General features: G+C 39.9%; 3 protein-coding genes across 6 annotated transcripts in view; 2 read left to right on the plus strand and 1 right to left on the minus strand.

Annotated features, from left to right (window-relative positions):
• The window catches only part of serinc5 (serine incorporator 5), a 32,039-nt gene extending 29,932 nt beyond the window's left edge, over positions 1 to 2,107 (plus strand). The window contains exon 12 of the mRNA XM_034122317.1: positions 347 to 2,107. Within this exon, the coding sequence (XP_033978208.1) occupies positions 347 to 491 (145 nt within the window). The 3' untranslated portion in view covers positions 492 to 2,107. The remainder of the gene's footprint in view (positions 1 to 346) is intronic.
• On the minus strand, positions 2,106 to 15,731 carry thbs4a (thrombospondin 4a). 3 transcript variants are annotated; one of them, XM_034122311.1, is made up of 25 exons: positions 15,657 to 15,731; positions 14,193 to 14,369; positions 13,257 to 13,372; positions 12,277 to 12,474; positions 11,914 to 12,161; positions 11,665 to 11,767; positions 11,457 to 11,548; positions 10,701 to 10,752; positions 10,348 to 10,607; positions 10,129 to 10,266; positions 9,553 to 9,633; positions 9,320 to 9,472; positions 9,104 to 9,208; positions 8,907 to 9,014; positions 8,366 to 8,525; positions 6,812 to 6,930; positions 6,218 to 6,270; positions 6,049 to 6,133; positions 5,852 to 5,948; positions 5,269 to 5,447; positions 4,650 to 4,698; positions 4,335 to 4,531; positions 3,530 to 3,702; positions 2,668 to 2,807; positions 2,106 to 2,581 (listed from the first exon to the last, which is right to left on the minus strand). In XM_034122311.1, exons 3-25 carry the CDS (start codon positions 13,333 to 13,335, stop codon positions 2,532 to 2,534), a joined length of 2,919 nt encoding a protein of 972 aa, XP_033978202.1. In that variant the 5' UTR covers positions 13,336 to 13,372; positions 14,193 to 14,369; positions 15,657 to 15,731; the 3' UTR covers positions 2,106 to 2,531. The 3 variants fall into 3 exon arrangements, with proteins under 3 accessions (XP_033978202.1, XP_033978201.1, XP_033978204.1); XM_034122310.1 differs by having other exon boundaries at positions 15,627 to 15,683; XM_034122313.1 differs by lacking the exons at positions 14,193 to 14,369; positions 15,657 to 15,731 and having other exon boundaries at positions 13,257 to 13,577.
• mtx3 (metaxin 3) lies at positions 15,652 to 21,306 on the plus strand. Of its 2 annotated transcripts, XM_034122319.1 has the most exons (9): positions 15,652 to 15,764; positions 16,644 to 16,713; positions 17,014 to 17,090; positions 17,203 to 17,295; positions 17,381 to 17,563; positions 17,645 to 17,721; positions 18,272 to 18,429; positions 18,655 to 18,743; positions 18,906 to 21,306. In XM_034122319.1, exons 1-9 carry the CDS (start codon positions 15,684 to 15,686, stop codon positions 18,990 to 18,992), a joined length of 915 nt encoding a protein of 304 aa, XP_033978210.1. In that variant the 5' UTR covers positions 15,652 to 15,683; the 3' UTR covers positions 18,993 to 21,306. The 2 variants fall into 2 exon arrangements, with proteins under 2 accessions (XP_033978210.1, XP_033978211.1); XM_034122320.1 differs by lacking the exon at positions 18,655 to 18,743.
• The last annotated feature ends 676 nt before the right edge of the window (positions 21,307 to 21,982 follow it).

The following is a 21,982-nucleotide window of genomic DNA, read 5'->3' on the forward strand; positions in this document are numbered from 1 at the left end:
ATGTATTGTTGTTTGGGCATGTCATTAAATAAGTTCTTCCTGTTTTTCTAATAAGCAATTTCTCAGGTTCCTCGTTTGGCTTCCTGGAACACTAAATGTAAATCAGTCAGTTAAGCCTGTGCTTTTCCTGCTTTCTCAAGTAGAAATGTCAGGCAAGGAAATTGCATTTAATGAAAGTAAGATCAGATAAAGGATCACAGAAGGTCATTAGTTTACTTATTTTCTGGTTCAAAGGGCTTCATTGTTATATGCACAGATACAGTGTAGATATGCTCTGAAAAACATAAGTCACAGGCTCCTCCAACAATGTCGGTGGGGTTACTCACTCTGTGCTTGTTGTTTACAGTTATGATGACCATAAGATTGAGAAGCTCCTGGAAGGGAGCCTGTCAGTGTTCTGGATCAAGATGGTCTCCTGCTGGGTCTGTCTCGTCCTCTACATGTGGACCCTTGTTGCTCCCATGGTGTTCCCGAAGCGTTTTGAGGCCTAGGACACCCCTCCCCCCCCCACACTGAGGTCAGGCTACTCAGGCAGAAGCTCTCACGCTGAGCCAGGGACCAGCCCCCCCCCCCTTTACCTTAAAACACAAACCTACACTCAGCGTGGAAATTGAGGATTATCTGTTGCCTTTTGTTCTATTTTACTTTGTTTTACAATGTTAATACCTTGATGGTAGTTTTGCTATCTTTTACTACCACTTACTCATGGAGTTTTGTATTGCTTACACATTTGAAACTACATAAAGAATCATGGGAGTACATTGTGAAACATAATAAGCCTCCGACCCCTATAGATTCCTTCATGATTTCAGATTTGAAAGTGTGTTTTGTAAGTATTTACTGTGTGTCCGTTTGTTTCAGGTTTTCTTGTGCTTTTACTCTCAGCCAGGCATTTCAGTTCTGTGTAGTTGGACCATAAAGTTGTAGCAAAGTTTTGGGACAAATGTATTTAAGGTTAAAGATGTTACAAGATCAATTGTATTTATTTAAGTGCATATTCAGTTATCAGGAATCATTTTGTGAAGGTGTGGTATGAATTGAATTACAATTGTCCCTGACTCTGTTTAAAATCTCATCTCTCAGGCTCACATGTAAGCTGTTTGTGTTTGTGTTTTCTCGCTCTCTTTTTGTAGAAGTTTTCTATGCAACAGAACAAACTCTTTTAGATATTACACCCAGTGTTGTGAAGTTTCCACAAAGATTTTATTATTGTCCGTGCTCCCTTTGAGCCAGATTATTTCTTAGGAAAATCCATGTCCACTCTTCAACATTTCCAGTCATCGTTGTTGTTGTACAGGGCAGTGCTATTCAAATCAACCTGCCTTACATAAGAGTGACGTTAGTGGAGCGCCGCCTCTCTGGAAGAGCTGCAGTGACACAGTGAGGAATGTTTGCCAAAGGTAGATGTCAGAAAACAACCTACTACATCTAAATTGTTTGGTCGGTTAACAAAAAAAAAAAACATATGTATTTGCATGCACACACGGACACTTAAATCAGCTATTTTCTGTACAGTTTTAAAGGCTTTTGTTACATGTGTCAGCTCATAGTGGAGGTCAAAATAAAGTAGCATGAGGGTTTTTATTAGTGAGTTATTCAACACTGGATGTTGAGTTTACTGCCGAATTAAAATTCACACAAAGATCTTCAGCTGTTTGTTGCCAGTGTAACAGATTTTGTTTGTATATAAATACAATGTATTATGCATTGTCAACTGCAAATCTTGTATGCTCCTCATTCATCAATAAATCAGTATGTCATTTTGTCTGACTGTATTGCTAACATGCTTTTTAATATGTACATTTTGGCTTAAGTCCTGTGGTCTGTTCACTCTTTCTTTCAATGTCTGCTTTATATACCTGCAAATATTGTCATGCGACTCGTCTTCTGTTGAAAAACTGCTTTTTAACTATCGGTATGAATGTAGAAGATAAATGGTGCTCTTGGCTTTGATATCAATCAAAAAAATCAGATAGCAGAAGCTACTGTGAAGCCTACCATAACACACAGGACCACTTTAGTAGTATGTTTTACTATATAGGCTGAGATGTGGGTGCCATGCACTTCATTGTTCACATTCTTTCAATAAAACATACATTGAATGCCATGTGGTGTCTTTTATTTACTGATATTTTCCTCCATACAGATAAATAACACAATGATCTGATGTAAAATACCACATACAACCTGCCTTGATTTCCTTCTTAAATGCTCAGATTATTTTTTGTTTTAGCAACGTAATCTATTACAGTATTTACGTACTAATAAAATGTTGGTACAATTGCTTTGAGATCAAAATACACAGGACCTGTTTTTTTATACAATAATGTACTAGCTTCAGTTACACACAAATAAAGTATATAATGCCCAATTTGTAAGCTTTCCTAAGACCCTCTCACTCAAATGACCACGTTAAAATAATCTTTAACCAACCCAGTCCATCATGTTTCCTCTCACTTTTCATTTGACCTCACTACCTCTTTGTTCTCAACAGTGCAGCTCTAATAGTTTATCTGATGGATCTCTGCGCTTCACTCTGTGTTCTGGGCATTGAGATCCTCGTAGTCAGCAGGAATAGTGTCTGTGGGGATGAGAAGGAAAATAAACTCACAGCGTACTTACAGTTTAAGTGGCTGATTTAGCTTTGTTTACCTTGCTGATACTCACCATTGCAACGGTACTTCAGGTTGGACCAGATGATGTTTTCCTGAGAGAAGCAGAACACGCCCAGTCTCCCTCCTCTCATGCTGGTGTCAATGATCCCCTCGGTGTCCGCCACCAGCTTTGGACCCTCAAAGAATCGAGCCCTGGTTCACACAAGGTGAAACTAGTTAAGTCAGCTCACACTGTATGATTGTGAATGTATATAAGTGTCGATGTGTGAACTGCAGTGGGGGCAATGTTATGAAGTACTGAATTTAAGAACAATCCTGAGGTATTTCACTCAAGTCTTCTCATTTCATGCCACTTAACACTTTTGCTCCACTACATTGTAGACACAAATATTGTACTTTATACTGCATTTATCTGGCAGCTTCAGTTAATTGTGTCCTAACAAATTAAGATTTTTATACTGAAAAATATATAAAGAGTTTGACTATAAGGGTAACTTTTTCGAAAATGGTTTCAACTTCTCATAGAAGAAGTCTTTCAGATGTTCCTTTATTTTTTGTTCCTGTTGAAATATATTGAAATCAATGAAGGCTTTTAAAAAAGTTTTATACAAACTAAACAATAGATCTACTAATGGAAATCAAACAACAGCAGATACATCTAAAATGAAAATAATCATTAGTTTCAGTCTGATACCAAATAGAACAACTTTTGCTCCACGTCAGCCACACAGAAAAATCCTGCTTTTACATCAATGCACAATTATAATCATATCATCAGGGGGATTTTATTGCATAAGGCACTTACATTTTGTACACCTATGTACATTTTTCCTGATCAAACATAAATAATTTTACTTAAGTACAGTGTGGTATAAGTATTTTATGTATCACCGCTGGTGTCTGGATGTGTGTACCTGATGTATCCGACCTGTGGTCTGTGCTGGAGGAACCAGCGGTAAGAGACCTTGTCCTTCCAGCCAACGTTCCTCGGGTCCTTCCACAGCAGGCGCACCTGGTCGGGGGTGTCTCCTGTGTGCCACAGGGAGTTCCTCAGATACTCACCAGGACCCGTCTTTGACTTCACAACCTAGTATCGATAAAGACACAGAGAGCATAGAAGAAGAGACAAAACTGTTGATGAGAGTAAGAACATTTCCCCAGCAGTAACTCCGGAGGTAGAGTGGGCTGCCGCTAATCACAGGGTGCCAGATCAATCCCAAAAGCCTCTTGTTCACCTGCACAGGCCCAAGTGTCAGGGGCCACTCTGGCTTCCACCAACATGATGCCACTCAAAGAGAAGTGTACCATCCAGGAAGAGACTCAAAATTACAACAAAAAAAACCACTAAAGACACAAACAAACTACAAAGAGATGCATAACAGCGACAAAAGGACGAAGAGACTCACAACGACTATGAAAAGGGCTACAACAACCCAAAAGAGACTAAAAGCAACTACAAAGAGGCTTGATATGACCACAAAGAGACACAACATGTTCAGGAACAAACGGACAAAAAAAAGACAAAAACACCAAAAACTGTCTTAACAACTATAAAGTTTGTGGGTCTAGATCCTTAAACGCCTTTTGCATGTCTTTGCCCATAGCATAATCCATCCATGATCCTGTCAAAGTGTCCTTGGGCCAGAAATGGAACTCATAATTGCTCCGCATAGCTGGCTGCCATCATAGTGTGATTGTGTAGAGGGAGCAGCCATTCACCTTGAGTTGTATTCCCGGGTCAGCGACGGCTCTGAAGGGCGCAGCCTGCCAGTACGTTTGCTCGGTCTGTTTCCACATCACCACGTAGAAGGAGGAGGAGTCCTGGTAGCCGAAGATGAAGCCAGCGTAGTCATCATCAGTCACCGTGTTTACGTGGAAAGTTCCCTCAAAGTCAACACCACTGAACGCTTTGTAGCCTACAAATGCAAGAGATGAGAAGACATGACAATAACATGTTAGGAAAAGGCTGCAAAAACACACTGACTCAGATGGGAAATGTTCTGTTTTAGGTGGGGGTGTGACGATTCTTCTTACCTACAGCAAGGCCAGGGTCAGAGTTCATTGTCTGAACAATCTCCATGCCCTGTGAGGACAACAGAGAGTAGCTTCACTTTCTTTGCCCTATTATGACACTGTGATTTTGAAAGGGATTGTGCTGCTAGAAGCATCATATTGTGAACACGTCAAGCCTCTTCAGTAGCATGTTATCACACCGTTAAGATTATATTTTCTTCATCCTAACTGGAATGATCATGTTATTATAGCATGTAATGATGTTGTTATCCGAACATTACTTTACTATTACTAAATAGGTTTGTCTTGTTGTTATCTTTAAATGTATTTCCCTATTATAACTCTTTGTTGTTGGTCCATTAATAGACTGTTACAATAATTCCAGTCTACTATTATCCACATACAGCCATTGTTAATACCAGGTTATTATACAAGACGATACGATAATACTTTATTGACAGATCGAGCCTGAAATGTACTTTATTACTTGGCTACTTACTTACTTTAGTGTTAATTAATTAATACTTATTTTACATACAATTATTACCATACAATTACGAGTTATTTTCAAGTTTGAATGTAAAGTGCAACTCTGAATGCTAACACACTGAAACAGAGGCTAGTTATCCAGGTTGTTTACCTGGTTGAGGACCACCCAGTTGGGGTCGATCTGAGAGTCCCCCTCTGGATCCAGCACTACGGTCTGATAGGCTCTGAAGTCAGTCAGCGTGACTTCTGCGTTCTCTGGGCAGTGGTCGATTATGTCAATGACGTTGTCTTGGTCAAAATCTCCTTCGCATGCGTCTCCGACATTGTTTTCTGAAACGCACAGACACAGATCAGGGACCAAAACACATACTGTACTGTACACACGCACCTGTACAAATGCATGTACGTACTCAGGAACTAATATGATGTCTATAAAGGTTAAGGGGCGACCCAGAAGCTGGACCCTCACATTTTATAAAACAGAAATTACAACAAAAAGTAAATTAATTAATACATAAATAGTAATAATTAAATAATATATATATACAAAACTACATTTAATATATGGTATTCATGATGAATACGTTTTTTTCTAACTTTCTTATAATTGTTTTATTTTTCCCTAACAAAATCTTGGCAACTGTCCTGTATTAAAATGTTTTCTACTTCCTCGTGTTGTTGTGTTAATGTGAACTACAGTATATACTATAAATATTGTACTGTATGACACTTACCATCTGTGTCCTCTTGGTCTGGGTTGGGAACAAGTCTGCAGTTGTCGTCATCATCCAGGATGCCGTCATTATCATCATCATCGTCACATTCATCTCCCTATCGAGAAGAAGTATTTTAAACAAAGAGCCATCTTTATTTCAGCGTACATTCGAGTAATCAAATATAAAAAGTGAAGTATGAACAAGGAGATTAAAACCATTCCATCCTTGTCGGTGTCCAGCTGAGAGGAGTTGATGACTGTGGGACAGTTGTCTTTTGAGTCCTGGTGGCCATCACCATCACTGAGGAAGAGGAGGGAGGGCATGTCAAACAAATGGCAAAACTTTACACATCTTCATACCACAGGTCATAGCAGTGGGCTCTACCTGTCTACGTTGTCATCACAGGTATCTCCTACGAGGTCGTCATCGGAGTCAGACTGCAGAAACACAAAACAAACACTGTTGGTCAGAGTTACCCGGACTACCGATCTCTCCAACAGCTTTTACCCAGAGGCCATCAGACTTGTGAATAACTCTCTCAGACTTTGCCCCCTCCCATCTCATTATCCCAGTCATGACCATCAGCACTAACACTAGTCACTTTATTGATTTACACACTGTACCATACCCATCCTATATCATTCATATTCATATGCATACTGCTATGTCTATCTTTCTTATTATTATGCATATTTATATATGTATACACCATACTCTACCCTGCTGTTTATATATCATATTTATTTTATCATGCAGCACATTATGTACTTTTATTCTGAGACTTTTTAATGTACATCAGCTAATATTTTACAATTTTTCTTATGCTAGTTTTTATCTTATATGTTTGTTCATATGTATAGTTTCTTAAAATGTTGGTGTGGAGAGCTGAGCGTGTGGAGCCTGTTATACCGTACACATGACAATAAAATATCTTATGGCAGCAGGTTATTACTTTTCAGGTGTTTTTTGGTTTGTTACCTGGTTAGGGTTGAACATATCAGGACAGCTGTCACAGGCATCTCCCACCCCATCGTTGTCTTTGTCCTCCTGGTCTGTGTTGGGCACTCGCTGGCAGTTGTCGAGGATATTCTTCAAGCCTGCGGACACATTCACCTCAACTCCTTTATTTCTGCGTCATGTTCAAAAGCCATGACGCAGAGAGGAAAATCAAAAAAGCATGACAGGACGCAGCCCAAAGTCAGACACGGTCCGTCAAACGCATCACCAGATGGCAGTGTTTGTTGAAGACGGAGGTTAAATAGTTTCCAGTGGCCTTTAATGCCTGGCGGAGGCTCACCATGGAAAATGCTTTTTAGAGAGGAGACAGACATGACCAAGCGCTTAGCAATCCAGCCTTGGAGTTAAAGACATAACCAAATGATCAAGAGCTTGGAGCTCTGCCAGACTGAACGGACAAGGGTCAACAAACACAGACTAAATGTGTGAGGCATGTAAAGGTACACAATAAGGTGAGAAGTTAAAATAGTTTTTCCAATGGAATACATGAGAGGTGCTCTAAATTGCAAACAAGTATTTGAGAACATTTTGTGAAAACAGCACATACGATTTTAGTTGGAACATTTTAACACTTATCACTGTTTTCGACTAAGGTTTCGAAATAAGGCTTGAATTGTTTCCCCAACAGCCAGTGATCTGACTGCTACAGGATGTGAATTGGAAACAGAAACAAAAGACCGGAGGATGTTTGAGGAACTGATAAAGTGTTGCCAGTCCAGTGAAAAAAAGAGCCCACACTTCCTGTTAAACTGGATTGTAAAGGTTTTTATTTCTGTCTAGACACTCTGCGGTTTGGAGAACACTCACAGACACGCTGGTGGTTAAATGTAATTATTAGCCATTTGGGTTTGTGTTTCAAAATCTATTACCTCTAATTGATGCAATAAACGCAGTAATGGTCCAGTAACTACACCTCCCACAGTAATGACCATCCAACCTTTTCTGCCAATGTGACCATTTACAATAATTGACTTTATAATTACACGCAGTTTATAGCCAAGTTAATAATTATTGACCCGTTATATAACACACATACTCTAGGCATGGGATGATATAATATCTTTATGTAATGTGTTTTTTGGGCAAAGAACATTTCAATTAATTGAATCATCAAAATGTGCTTAAAACTCTAAATGACACCAATTACATTAATAATTTTACCTTTCATTAATTTAAGAAAAACATATTAATACTTCACAGATAGGACCCACATCTTTTTTTCCAAATACATTATATATCTTCATGTGTTAACCTACTTGGCAATACACCTGATTCTGATTCGGGTGTCAGAGTTGGTTTTTTCTTACATATAAGTTCCTCTAATTTTTAAAATCAGGCTCTTTTTAAATTTCTCTACCGACAGCTTTTTCAAGTCACTCACGAGATCATTTTCGAGATGATCCCAATAGTAATATTGGATAGTGAATTCATTACCATCACCTTACTGTGAGTGTTTTGTATTGAATTCTACGATAAACTCCTATATTATCCCATCTGCTCAACATACACACTTACCGTCCCCGTCCATATCATCATCACACTCGTCCCCCAGCCCGTCCTGATCCGTGTCCCTCTGTAACGGATTTTCAACTGTTTTGCAGTTGTCACAGGCGTCGCCATGGAGATCCTTATCGCTGTTCTTTTGTTTCACGTTATGAACGAGCCAGCAGTTGTCCTAAGACAGAAAAAATAAAGTTATACTGTAAAGTGCATCGTCTCAAGTGAGAGGGTTTGTAAAGACTTGTTTGTTTAGTTTAGTTTATTTGTTTATAGTGTTGTGGACAGTCCCCATTGATCAACTGTCACAAAAAAAACGTAAATGGGGCAGCTTTAGCCAACATGGCTAATTTCCAGCTGTTGTCCCTGGCCAGATGATAATAGACACCCTTCAAATCACAATATATCAACAGCATTAGTTCTAAAAAAGGATGAAAGACAAGTAGAAACAGGCGAAAGGATAAAAGAGAACAATAAACAACACACGGTACTACATACAGTACATGTCACATATAGCACATCACAATCACAATTGTCTGAGTTGAGTGAAGTTACCTACATCATCGTTAAGAATGCCATCACTGTCTGCGTCCTCGTCACAGGAGTCCCCCTTCCCGTCACTGTCTGCATCCTCTTGGCCAGAGTTTGGCACAAACACACAGTTATCCTGGAAACAACACAAGTGAACACTCAACATGAGATCATACTAGAATGAATTAAAGGCATAAACAGGGTTGGGTGGGGAGAAATAAGTACCTGCTTACAGTTGATGTCTCCGCACGGGAGCTTAGTGTCTGGATACCCGTCAATATCGGTGTCTTTTCCACACACATAGCCATTACCTGCCCAACCAACGCCACACTAACACACACACAAACACACCAGATGGAATATCTTTATTGTGTAAATTACATAATGAGAAACAGTAATTGATTCATACATTTAATGTCCAAGGATGATCTTATTGCTCACCCTACAGCTGATGCTGCCATCTCTCTCCACCACACACTCTCCATTGGCGTCACACGGGCTGGGTTTCCCGTTGGGGCAGAGCCTGGTTGCCTGGCAGCCTCTCCTCTCGTCTCCTGTGAAGCCAGTTTTACAATCTCCACAGCGGAAGGAGCCCTGATGAGGACAATACTGCGTCAAAAACCATGGCCTCCTGCTATAAGAGAGTGATATAGTAACTTTTTCAATGGTCTCACTATAGTGTTGTGGCAGTGCGAGTTGGCAGTGCATCCTCCATTCTGCGGCGGGCCCAGACACTCATCTATATCCTCACACACCTGCAAATAACAGATAAAGTCATTACAAGACATTGTGGACTGTTCGGACGGATCATTTTTGGGATTTGAATGTATCCAAACTAAAGAAATGTGTTTAAAAAAACATTCTTCAAATGGTAAATAATATCATTGAGTGTTGGAATCCTCCAGACCTTCAAATACTTGGAAAAATTGTTTAATGACAAATTGAGAAAATGCAGATGTCATTGTGGAAAAAGGCTCAGCAACATTTCTACTGCATACTGCATGTTAAGTAGAAGTTAATTGATTTAAATAGTGCAATTGAACTGCAATTTAAAAAAAGTTGAAAGAAATGAAGGTCATATGTGTTTATTAGATATTTGTTTTTAAATGTGCAGAACAATTGTCAATGTGAATTTCTGTGTGCACGCACATCTGCAAGTATTTTAAATTGAATTGAAAGAAGAGTAGGCAGAGATAAACAAAGACAGAAAGAATGTATTTTATACAGCGTATCAATTTAGTTTGTTGTACCTGTTTGTGGGACTTAGCATAAGACACTCCGACTCCATTTATCTCCGGACCGCTGTATCCCAGAGGACATGTCTCACAGCGGAAACCAGGAGCAGTGTTCATGCACCGGACCCCCGGGTAGCATGGCTGAAATTGGCACTGAGACACACAAAAACACTTAATGATAATAAGTGCTACTTTTACTGGTTGCATGCAAACTGAGTAACTTATAATGAATACCTCGTCTACGTCGTCACAGCGCATCCCGTCTCCTGTATATCCTTCTGGACAGGGGGCGCACTGATACCCCCCTGACTCTGATGGGATGCACATGTTCTGTCTGAAACAGGTCCCAGGTGGGCACTGAGTCTGAGGCTGAGGAGGCTGGGGGGGCTGAGGTTGAGGATGAGGTTGAGGATGAGGATGAGGGGGGGACTTAGGCTTCATGAGAAATGGTGCAGGAGTCGGACCTGTGTTGGTGTTTGGGTTGCCTCCGAGGCCTGTGGACAGATATGAAAGCACCTTGTTGAATTATCCCTTAGTCAGAAATATGCAAATACTTTATAAAGGATCAGTGTTTTTGTACTGCTTACCACAGGCAAGACACTCTGCAATGGTGTTCCTCAGAAAGGTTGTCTCCTTAATCTAAACCAGAAAGAGAGGTCCGTTAGTCAGGACAAGCTGTGTTGCTTTTTAGCTCATATCAATGGGGGCAAGAATCTCATGTAAAAGGCTGTATAATGTGTGTCTGATAAGGCCAGCTATATTGATCTGTTTCTCTATGCAAAGGATTCACTCAGTGTGTTTGACAAGGGTTAGATGCTGAACTTAAAAAGAAAAACTTATATTGCCTCAGGCTCCCTGTTATTTATGTCTTATTTCCAAACAAATCCTCTGCTTTAAATGAGCTTCTGAAATCACCAACTTCTCTCTGCTGAGGTCATTTTCACTTTTCCTCAGCTCTCAGAAAAAAGAGCTCCAGCAGTCCTTCCTCAGAGTCTGGATTCTCAATTTTCACAACAAATCGCTCTTTTTCTATTGCAAAACCAATTTGATCAGAAAGAAAAAGGAAATGGCAAATAGTTGTGAATCAGCCCACATTACTCCACTTTAAAACCCTTTTTAAACAACCAAGGATCTCTCGACATATACTGCTACCCAACGTTTTCCAAATAGCTTTTGTTTAATTTGATGAATTTCACTTAATCTCAGCATTAACCTATTTTAAAGAAACAAGTTAAGTAGTTGTTGGACTTATAAATAAATCTTGAATAATTTTAAGGTTTTTAAGGTTACCTTTCCATCAAGAGTTACCAGTGTGAGAATGTCAAGAACACAGAGCGGGTTACCTGCTGGTTAAGCAGCACCTTCATGTCAGATAACATGCTCTTCAGCTCCAGCATGCTGACCTGGTCGTGTGTTGTGCTGCCTCCCTGGATACCTGGGGGAATTCCACAAATCACAATTAGAGAGCTGGATAAACAACACCCACTACCCTGATAGGTAAGAAGGTCTGAATTTGTTTATCAGGTGATTGTCTCAGCAGTCTTTTCTCACTTAGCAGCTGCAAAGTTTCTTGCTGATCCCCGCTGCAGTCCTGCAGAGTCGCCACATTGTCTATGGTGTCCTCTAACACCAGCTTCAAGTCTGTCAGTTCATCCTAACAAAGGAATAACAGATAGGGTTATAAAATGAAATGCATGCGGCATACTTCTCTGAAGTTGTTGCAATGAAGCCGTATTCATATAATTTTAAATAGTTTTCCATGCAGCATATCTCTGCCTTTAAATGTGTGATTGCTCTCACCTGCCCTCTGGACTGCAGGGTTCTCAGTGCCACCTTGTTGGGCCCGGGGGGGAGAGACCCAAAGGCAGCTGGCAGATCATTCAAAGTGTGCGCCAGTCTGCAGTCCACATAAATGTTGAGGCTAGGTGTGCCGCCCTGAAGGCCTCTGGCATGCAGCATCACATGGTGATCCCGCCCGTCTGCCAGGGACGCGTGGTTGAAACTGGTTGTGGCAAATCTGCCGTCAGTCTTCTGGTAACGAAGGGTCACTGGAAATGGAGAGAAGGGAGAGTTAGAGACAGAGAGAAGCAGCAGGAGAAGTTATTACAATCAAGCAGATAAAGTGGTCTGTTACAATAGAGGTGTGTTGGTGGATTAGTTCACCCTTGCTGAGTTTGGCCTGCACGCTGAGCTCCAGGTACTTGGTGAGGTCTTTGGGGTTGATGACACTGTAGAGCGAGGTAGGGGCCTTGCTGTGGAGGCTGAAGGAAGAGAGGAGGAACGCCTCATCTCGCCCTTTGTTCTTCAGACTTCCCTGTAACAGGTCTGGCAGGCAGTCTGGAGACACCAGCAGGTCATAGACTAACACAGGAGAGGGTTGTTAAAAACCTGCATTAGACTGCAGTGAACACAGTTAAATACAGACAGTGACTGTTTACAGTTTGTAAAGAGCTTCGAAAATATTCAGCTTGTGTTCACTTTAAGCACTCACTCAATCTGGTACACTGTAAAAAATAAAGCATTATTAATGGAGAGCTTTCTGAGCTTGTGTCTTGATGGCTACCATTCGCAGTGTACCACAGATTGCTAGAGTCATGGTGTTTTATTATGTGTGACAGTGTACCTGTGGGAGTGTGCACATGCGTATGTGTGTGTCAGTGCACGTTCTTATTCGTATCCTGCTGTGTTTTATAGAGTGGTAGACTGGAGGTGCAGAAAGGAGCAGTAGTAAAGTCTTTCCACTGGAACAAACCAGCTGCCTCACATGCACGTACACATCAACGCACAAAAACACATGCACACAGCCAAAAGCTTCAAGTAAATACAAAGTGACCCAAAATTATATGGAAAAATGTGCGTGTAGACTCCAGGCAAATCAACGTTTTGCACAAGCACTTTCTCAGCTGGAAGTTAAGGGTTCTTTTAAGATTTAAAAAAACATGTACTTATTTAGGTCGGATTGTTAATAGATCCAAGATGTCAAACTCTGATAACCACAAGAAAAGCCAAACTAATTAGCATAGCAGATTAAAAGTTTAGAAGACAACAGATAGTAAGGAACTGAAAAAGACTCAAAATTGTACTGATCTATAGACATAAATATGTTGTTTTCCAGAAGAGCATGGATGCTGAAGAGTACTTACTAATGCCTTGAGCTGTGACAGTGAGCAGCAGCTGTTGCAGCAACAGAGACAGAGCCGCTGCTCTGGCCCACACACCCATCTTCAGTGCCCGAATGTGGGACACACCTCAGGAGAAGCTATGTTCCCGTAAAAAAAAAAGAAGTGTCTGTTTCCACTTATGGATCAGTAAGAATATCAAATATTATTCACCTATTTTAACACAGCATGGTGGAAGAATCCAGATGCTGAAGCAACATCTCAGCAGAGGTGAGATGGTTTTGTGGACGCAGGCACAGCTTTTAAAGCAGAGGGGAGGGTCCTTGCACTCGTCTGCTGCAGAAGTGGCACAGTGTAGGGACCAGTTTAATAGTTAGAGGGAGTGTCCCCTTGCAGCTACTGTTCCACCAAAATATAAAGTGTTTGATGTCCCTATGTATATTATTTTATTCTAAAGGGAATTGTCAAAATACTGGATTACTTATACTATATGAGCTGTTATTATTTTACTATGTTTTAAGAGTCAAGAGAAAGCTTTTATTCCTTGAATCTTCATACTATCTTTTGGGGTTTCGTAATATAACAGCATTAAACCCTTCTGAATATCAGCTAGTACAGTCAAATCTAAAATGTCTGAAATGGATTGTGCGTGGGTCTAAAGGGGGAAAGGTTGATCCCAGCTGGCCTTTGTTTTTCACAAACATCACAAACCTGTGTTATAAATGTGGATTTGATTACTTGGCTCCCGTAAGCCAGTTATTAAATGATATAACTGCGTGCCAGATGTTTTTTATTTGAATTTAATGTAATTTCACTGGTTGTACATACCTCTGCAAACCTTTTGTAAATGCCATCTGTTGGAGAGTGTGGGAAAGGGAAGACACAGAGGGCTAGACTTGAGACCCTGGAAACATTTCATGATAGAAGTCTGGTACTCATCTTAAAGCTTTCTCTACAAACCTCAAGTACATTTCAAACTCTCAGCTAATGGTCCGAGCCAAAGAGAGACATTTACCATCCCTCTGAGCATTATCAGCACGCATCCGTCTGTGTCTGGCTGTCTGGTCTCCAACCAAACACCTGGCAGCCTTCAACTGTCTGACTGTCAGCCGGTGGACACACGTCATGCCATTGTTTCTGAAAATAAGTTAAATGTCAACAGAAAATCGAAATGACTATTTGACATTTTTTGACAGAGAAATCTAAAGTGAAATGGGCACTTCCATTCCTGATATAAATTAAGTCAGTCTTCGTAACAATGGATGCTGAATGTATCACGGTTCCTTTCAATCCTAATGTGAAAATACTTCACATTTCTGAATGACGATTGATCTTAAGATTCACGTGACAAGAGACAACATGTGAACTCAGATTCCAATGATTGCTGGAAGTGCTGCAGCTTCACCTTCTCTGGCCAAAGTTTCAGTGCTATTGGCTAAAGGTTCATGAAAGTATAAGAAAGCATTACAAGGACCAACTTCTATTTCTGCCCGAGGCTACATTTTCGCCGTTGATCCACAAATCATCTCTCTGTGGAGCCGTGGATTTTATTAAGAAGAGTATGATGGTGGGAAATCAAATTATAATGAGAAACTGGAGAAACCCAGATGAGCCCTCTTTTTAGGAAAGGTTCACAGAGTTGGCAGAAGTGGCACACACATTTCTTTCAGCTTTAAGGATAGCTGAGAAATATTGTGTGGAGAGTCTTCTTTAAATAATTGTTAATGTGGACAAATCTTAAAATGTAAAGCACACACAATGTACATATACTCAAGTCCACAGCACACACTTTACAAACTCTGAAACAAGGTGCAGTGCTGTGAGGAGATATGGTTGAAAAAAAGTCCCTTCCAGATCAAATTAAAAAAAAACAGATAAAGTTTATGTATTGCTTTTTTGGGACGCCAGACTTGCTGACCGTTACACTTACCTAAAGTTACCCCATATGTACTATCTATATAAACTCTACATGTGAATTAAATTAAAAATATTTTGTATGTATGTTTTGTTGTAAGAATTCATCATTCTGCAAATAATGGTTGCAAATGAATATGAATATATGTAATTTGTGTACTGTAAGACCTCCATAGTTGTATTTTATTTTTATTTTTCAATGATTATGTGTCTAGAACCCACAATGAGTGGCAGATGTATCTGTATCAAGTTTACTAATGGCGATCCTAATAAATTAATAATTATTGTAATTGACTGTGTCTCTGGTGTCGGATAACTATTGTGTTGCTTGTAATATTCATGTAGGAATATACATTTTATTTGTGTTAATTCCTATTCAATGTTTATGTCTTTACTAAAATGTGACAATGTTTATATTAATAACAAAATAAAAACGTGTGTATTAATAATATTGATATAGAAAACATTGATTTTGTTCACCCTGATATGACAGGTATATCGTGACGTCACCTGCAGATCTCCTTCCATGAAGCAAACATGGCGGCTGCCATGGAGCTGAGATGCTGGGGAGGAGACTGGGGTTTGCCTTCTGTCCACACCGAGTCACTCATAGTCCTGGTAACGTTACCCTCCGCTTCTTAAACAAAATACACGGTTATTATATCCAGCATTGCTTTTAAGACAACATGTTTCTTCACGTGGTTTCTTTGCGTCTTCTCTGTGTTTCTCTGGTTAGCTCCCATGCTACCTTGCCTGCTGCAGTTTCAGACTCTGCAGGATAGAAAACAATATTTCCGGTTTAATGTTTGCAAAGATGCAACATATCTTTGCTTACTGCATGGTCTGTCATTCATGAAGGACTGGCTGTCAGATATCTCTCTTTTGTCACAGAAATGTGGTCCTTCAAGGTCAGCTTGTTGACGCTCCGGTTTTAATGTATATGGATATATTCACCTGCGTCTCGCTAGCTAACGTTAGCTATCTTTAGATGTAGTCATAACTTTGTCAGGAAAATGAACATTGAGTACTTTTCTGGATGTCAATAATGATGTCTGTCAGTGAATCACTGCAGTTACAACTCCTGCCACAAGGTGACACTTTGACTGATTTATGAACAAGATGATATTTATACTAATGTAGTTGTTTTAGTTTATTGACAGCAGTCTTGTATGGTTAGTATCAGTACAACGAAATGAAACATTTGATTAAGAAAATACATTTTAGTGGCAGCTCTTCTTGATTTAATTAGTCATATTTCTTTCTTAATCTTTGTACATTTGAATTGTTTTCCAGTTCCAGTTTCAAACATTTAGCTGCATTGCAACTATATAATCTTACAAAGGCTATTGTTGATTGTATTACAGTCCTTCACTGATGGTATAAACAGTTCAGGAAGTACAGTCCCAGCATAACATTTATGACAGACTTTGAAATCCTTACTGCAGTAAAGGTTTTCTCTTTTTATCATCTTTCTTGATTTACAGTTTTTTCTTTCAGGCATACGCCAAGTTTTCAGGGGCAAAAGTCACAGTTTCTCCGATAGACTGGACATGGAAGACTCTAACAGGTGGGCTTCACCTTTCCATAAACTAGCATTACATAACGTTGTTGTTCAGACACCGCATGAACTGTGAATTCTTTGACTGATAAAGGAGTATTTCATTAGTATATACAGTACATATGCATACTTCAAATCACACAACAATGTTTTTATTTGTCAGAATTTGTTTCAAATAGTGAATACATGTCAATTGTAGGTAGAGAATACATTGTTTATTACCAGACACTAACAATAACATGATCATTTTGATGCAACACCAGATCTTTCTCAAAGTGTAATATGTTCTTCCTGTTATTCAACCTGCAGCGACAGTCCCAGAGTTGCTGTGTGGAGATGTTGCAGTTCACCAACCATCTCAAATTGTCAATTTCCTGAGGAAACAGGTGAGAATAAATGCCAAGGTTTCTCAATGTCCATCACCTGGTCAATACATCCCCACACTCATTAAGCAGATTCATAATATTTACTGTATTGTTTGTGTACTCTCAATTTCAGAGGTTTAATGCAGACTATGAGCTGTCAGCCAGACAAGGAGCCGACACCATGGCTTACATCGCTCTGCTGGAGGAGAAACTACAACCAGCTCTGGTAACTCCCTCTCTCTGCTTGTGTCCTGACAAGAACTAACCTATGACTTCTGTTTATACTCAAAATGATGCTTTGTCTCCCACAGATGCACACTTTCTGGGTGGATGCAGAAAACTACGTCAATCTAACACGGCCGTGGTTTGCTTCACGCTCACCCTTCCCTCTCAACTTTATCGTCCCGGGTCGCCTTGCCAGCATCGCCCTGTCCCGCATCCTGCTAACCAAAGGAGAGGCGCCACTACACCGAATCACTGAGGTGGAGGGGAAGGTACATATTGACAAATTGTTTCAACTCTGACTGCAAAATACTCTTTTTCACACTGTAAACCTCTCTCATTGTCTGCCTCAGCTCTACAGTGATGCTAAAGAGTGCCTGAATCTCCTCTCATACAGACTGGGAACTGCAACATACTTCTTTGGCAACTCGTGAGTTCTTTAATGTCATTTAAAGGAACATAAATGTAGCATTGGAAATTGGTACTGAGTACAGTTTTATTATTTGTTATCACAGAAAAAAATATATTGATGTCATAAAAAAGTAATAGAATACTATGTGATAAAAAGTCATATAATAGAATGTGATCAGAAAAGTCATTAAATCCTCCTAAAAAAACTAAGAGTGTACCATGTCACAAACAAATATCATTACATTTCGTTGTATATTATCCAACAGAAAAAGTCAGAAAAGTACAAGTTTATGTATATAACATGTAGGTGCAAAGCTATTGGACAAAAATCTGGAAACATTGAGATGGAAATATTTTAGATGTGGGGTTAGGAGTTTATACTGGTGTTAGTTCACTCATTGAAGTTGTTAAGTTGATGTTCATCACATTAGAAGGAATGGCAAAGTGTTTGAAAGTATTTCAAAATGATTCATTGTAAATCATTATGTTTTTAAAACACTGTCAATATGAGTAATACTGTTTAGATATCTAATAGCCCAATATATCTCCCGTTTTGTTTGTGTTTGTAGGCCAACCAGTCTGGACGCCTTTGTGTTTGGCTTTTTGTCTCCACTTTACAAAGCGGGTCTCCCCAGCAGCCCGCTGCAGAGCCACCTCCAGCAGCTGCACAACCTCACAAGCTTCTGTGACAACATCCTCGCTCTCTACTTCAACGCCGACCGTCCATGTAAGATCGCTGCACCCACTGGAGATGCTCACACACTTGGTGGAGAGGAAATGTATATAAAAAAACAAAAGCACATGCATAACTAACATCATCAGCATTTTCCTTCTTCGCACACCTCTGTTTCTCTGCACGCTTGCCCTTGTATCTGCTTTATTGGTCTAACACTCTCCATTGACTCTCTGCTATCTTCTCCTCTGGGTGGCCCCTTACGCCTCTTCTCTCCAGGTCCTCCCCCACCTGTTCAGGAAACAATGGATGCCAACCTCCAGAAACTAACTCAGCTTGTAAACAAAGAGTCCAACTTGATAGAGAAGGTGCTTCTGCTTTCCTTTTGCCGTCTCTTTGCATGGGTTCATTGTTGCTTTTGGCAGATACCGTCTCAGCTGTAATGAAAGTATATACAGTCAATTCTCTCTCAACTTACTCATTATCATAACATGATGTGCTCTTACTAACTTTGACATCCTGTACTGTAGATGGATGACAACCTCCGCAGCAGCCCTCAGCACAAACCCCACAGAGTAGACCCCAAACCCAGCGAGAAGAGCTCCACACCTGCGTAACCCCCGACCTCTCCACCCTGATCCAGCCGAAAGAAAGGAAAGGGGCAGCTCTGAATCCAACTCAACATCCTAAAATCCCCCAGAAATATCCTCCAGCTGAACTATAGTTTGAATGGAAAAAAACCTAATAATGGAGTTATGACTATGATTATAAAAGAGACTATTTAACAGAGACCTAATGATGATAGATTTCAAAGATGCTGGTCTGAGAGAGAAGGAAAAGTGCATGTGTGAGGTTTTTAAAAAGGTTAAGTGCATGTATGTGGTTATGGATGGAATGCTAAGAAGTGGTGTTTAATGAGAAAGACACAAAGTCTAAATGAAAGCTGAAGGAAATGAAAAGTCCAGCAGGGAAGAGGTGGCCCTGTTTGACCTGAGAGTGGACCACTTAAAGGAGCAGTGTAGGAGTTAGTGGCATCTATCAGTTAGAAGTTATATTTCTACATAACATATTCCATTACTGCCAATAAGGCCACGTTTTTTAGTGCGGCTCTACTCGATTCTTCTCCAATGCGTAGGGTATCGAAAAACTGTAGCCTGGGTGATAAGCTAAGGTACGCTCCTTGATACTGCCGTGTAAATGGGAGACTTGCTGAATCATTTCAACTGCAACAAAACCGAGGAAAGTCTGCATTCCTTGGTTTACAGTTTAGTTTTTCCGGCTGCCATTTATTCAAAAAACCTTGGTGTAGTTAAAAGAAAAGCAAATGTGATCGCTATTGATAAAGCAAACGCCATAAATCCCCTTCATTCCACAATAATGGCCCTGGAACCTCTTCTTCCTTTTGATTCCTGTAGGAAGTATGTACTTTTTCTACAACCCTTTATATTTAACATATTTAAAGGTATAGTATGCAGTTTTCCCCCCAAAAAAGCGATGCATAGACTCCCTTTTAATCACCACTAATGACTCTGATGGTGTGTGGAGATTTATCAGCAGAGACCCTGCCCCCCTAGAGTATTTTCTCCTTGTTTTTTTCTGCGTCCAGGTTGTTTCTAAGGGTCATGGTGGACACAGCCAGCATCCCTAAGTGGACAAAGCTCATTCCAGTCTGAGGTTGGCTTTTAGCTTGCTGTATGTGACGCAGCATGTGGTTCACTGTGTGGTCTCCCACGTCTGGTGTATATGAGCTGGGGGGAGGAGGGGACATCTGATCTTTTACAAACGGCAAAGCAACAATTCCTGCATAGTATGCCTTTCAAGATATCACTAAAATATGAAATCTGTGCTAAAGCACCTAGATTTGTTTAGATATCTGATGTTATTCCAGTTTATAAATCTGTGTTATACCCTGAAAAACATGGGTCCCAGATCCTTTAGCGCCACTCTGAGCTCACATCCTCCTATCTGCTGTAAAAAAAGAAAAACCTGTGATTTCTAATGACATTCAGTTAGACTAATATACAGTAGGTGTGCAGTGGTGACTATAGGAATATCCTAACATTAGCTTTCTTTGCTCTCACCGCCTCTGCTTTGTAAAGATGTATAGTTGTAAATATGTTCATGATTCAAATCAATGCAATGCTCCCTCTATTAGAGCCGGATAGCTCCTTCACACTCTGCTAGATACACGGAGGACATTTATACTTTATACTATATAAGTTATTCACAATATGTGGGACTAATCTGTGTTTGTGTGTATGAGAAACCAGTGTGTGTCTTTTAATTATAATGTATTGTTTATGCAAGATGCTCTGTCTCATTAACAAACCACTTACTGTTGTTGCCATGGTTCTCCACTGTTTTGCAATCTTTGTTTGTTTAGATTTTCTGCTATGTTGTATGTTGTGCCTATTTAACGTTTATCATGTTAAAACTGAGGTGTCTGTCCCATTTGGTAATGTCTCATTAGCTGCCTTTTTTTTCTTCTTACTTTAACCGTCTGAATGTCTGAAATTGGACAGTAAAATGAGTTGCCACTATTCTTTACTGTTTTGTTCCCTAATTTTCTCACAGCCTAATGCATGTTTACTCCACGTTCATAGCTTCCCTGGGTGTCAGTCCAAAGGAAATAACTCTTGTAAAGATAGTTTGGCTCATGCTAATTCCCTAAAATCACTTCATGGTTCCATTCTCGGTAAAGCACTGCATTCTGAAACAAAAGTGTGTGTGTGTGTTTCCAATAACAAATCTTAGCGACCACAAACAGGCTGGTGAGGAACATATGGGTGTGTGTGCCTACACGACTGCGAGTGTCCTTGTACAATTGTCAACATGTTAACACTGTCCTTCATAATTTTTGTTTCTGTTCATTCTCTGTGGACGGCTGGTAACGACTCATCATATTATTGAAATACAAATAAGATAATCCAACTATGATCACTGTCTTTTTTTCTCCCAAGCAAATTAACGCTTAACATAATTTCCCTTGAAACAGTCAACATGGAGCCTGATTAAATGTATGAGCTGTTTGCAAGGCATGCTATTGGGTGATTTTCCAGTAGAAGATTTCACTGCTCACCATGCCTACTGAGTGATCAGCTGTTAGAGGATAGAGAGCTCTTTGTTTGGTTTTGGCCTTCGACTTGGAAAACATGAGAATGTTTAAGCTGTAGGGTAAAGAAGCATGCTGAACATCATCACATATTTTCTAAATCATCGGTCCTGTGAGGGAGAATCTTGAGTCTTATCTTGGCTGGCGTTGAATAGGTGTGGCAATGGGAAATAATTAGCACATCTGGATCTGTTGTCAATGTTGTGCTAAAGAAGATATGAATATGTTTTGTGAGCATCTCCTTAATGTAGTGATTTAATGCCACTTTTATCATCCCTTTTCTCTCAGTTATTTGTAGAATAAACCATGTCTGAGTCACAAAAACAGTAGTCTTCAGCAGTGAGATTGGAGCCTAACTTTCCTCTACAAGAGAAAAAGATCTTCCTGAGTTAAACTACAAATATTTCGCAACGCAGTGTTAGCAGTCCCATTCTCGGTGAAATGAGGCTGACAATTATAAAAAGCAGTGCAACAAATCACATGGAAGCCATCAGC

The sequence above is a fragment of the Trematomus bernacchii genome, unplaced genomic scaffold, assembly GCF_902827165.1.
Source record: "Trematomus bernacchii unplaced genomic scaffold, fTreBer1.1, whole genome shotgun sequence".
In the NCBI taxonomy this organism is placed as follows: Eukaryota; Metazoa; Chordata; class Actinopteri; order Perciformes; family Nototheniidae; genus Trematomus; species Trematomus bernacchii.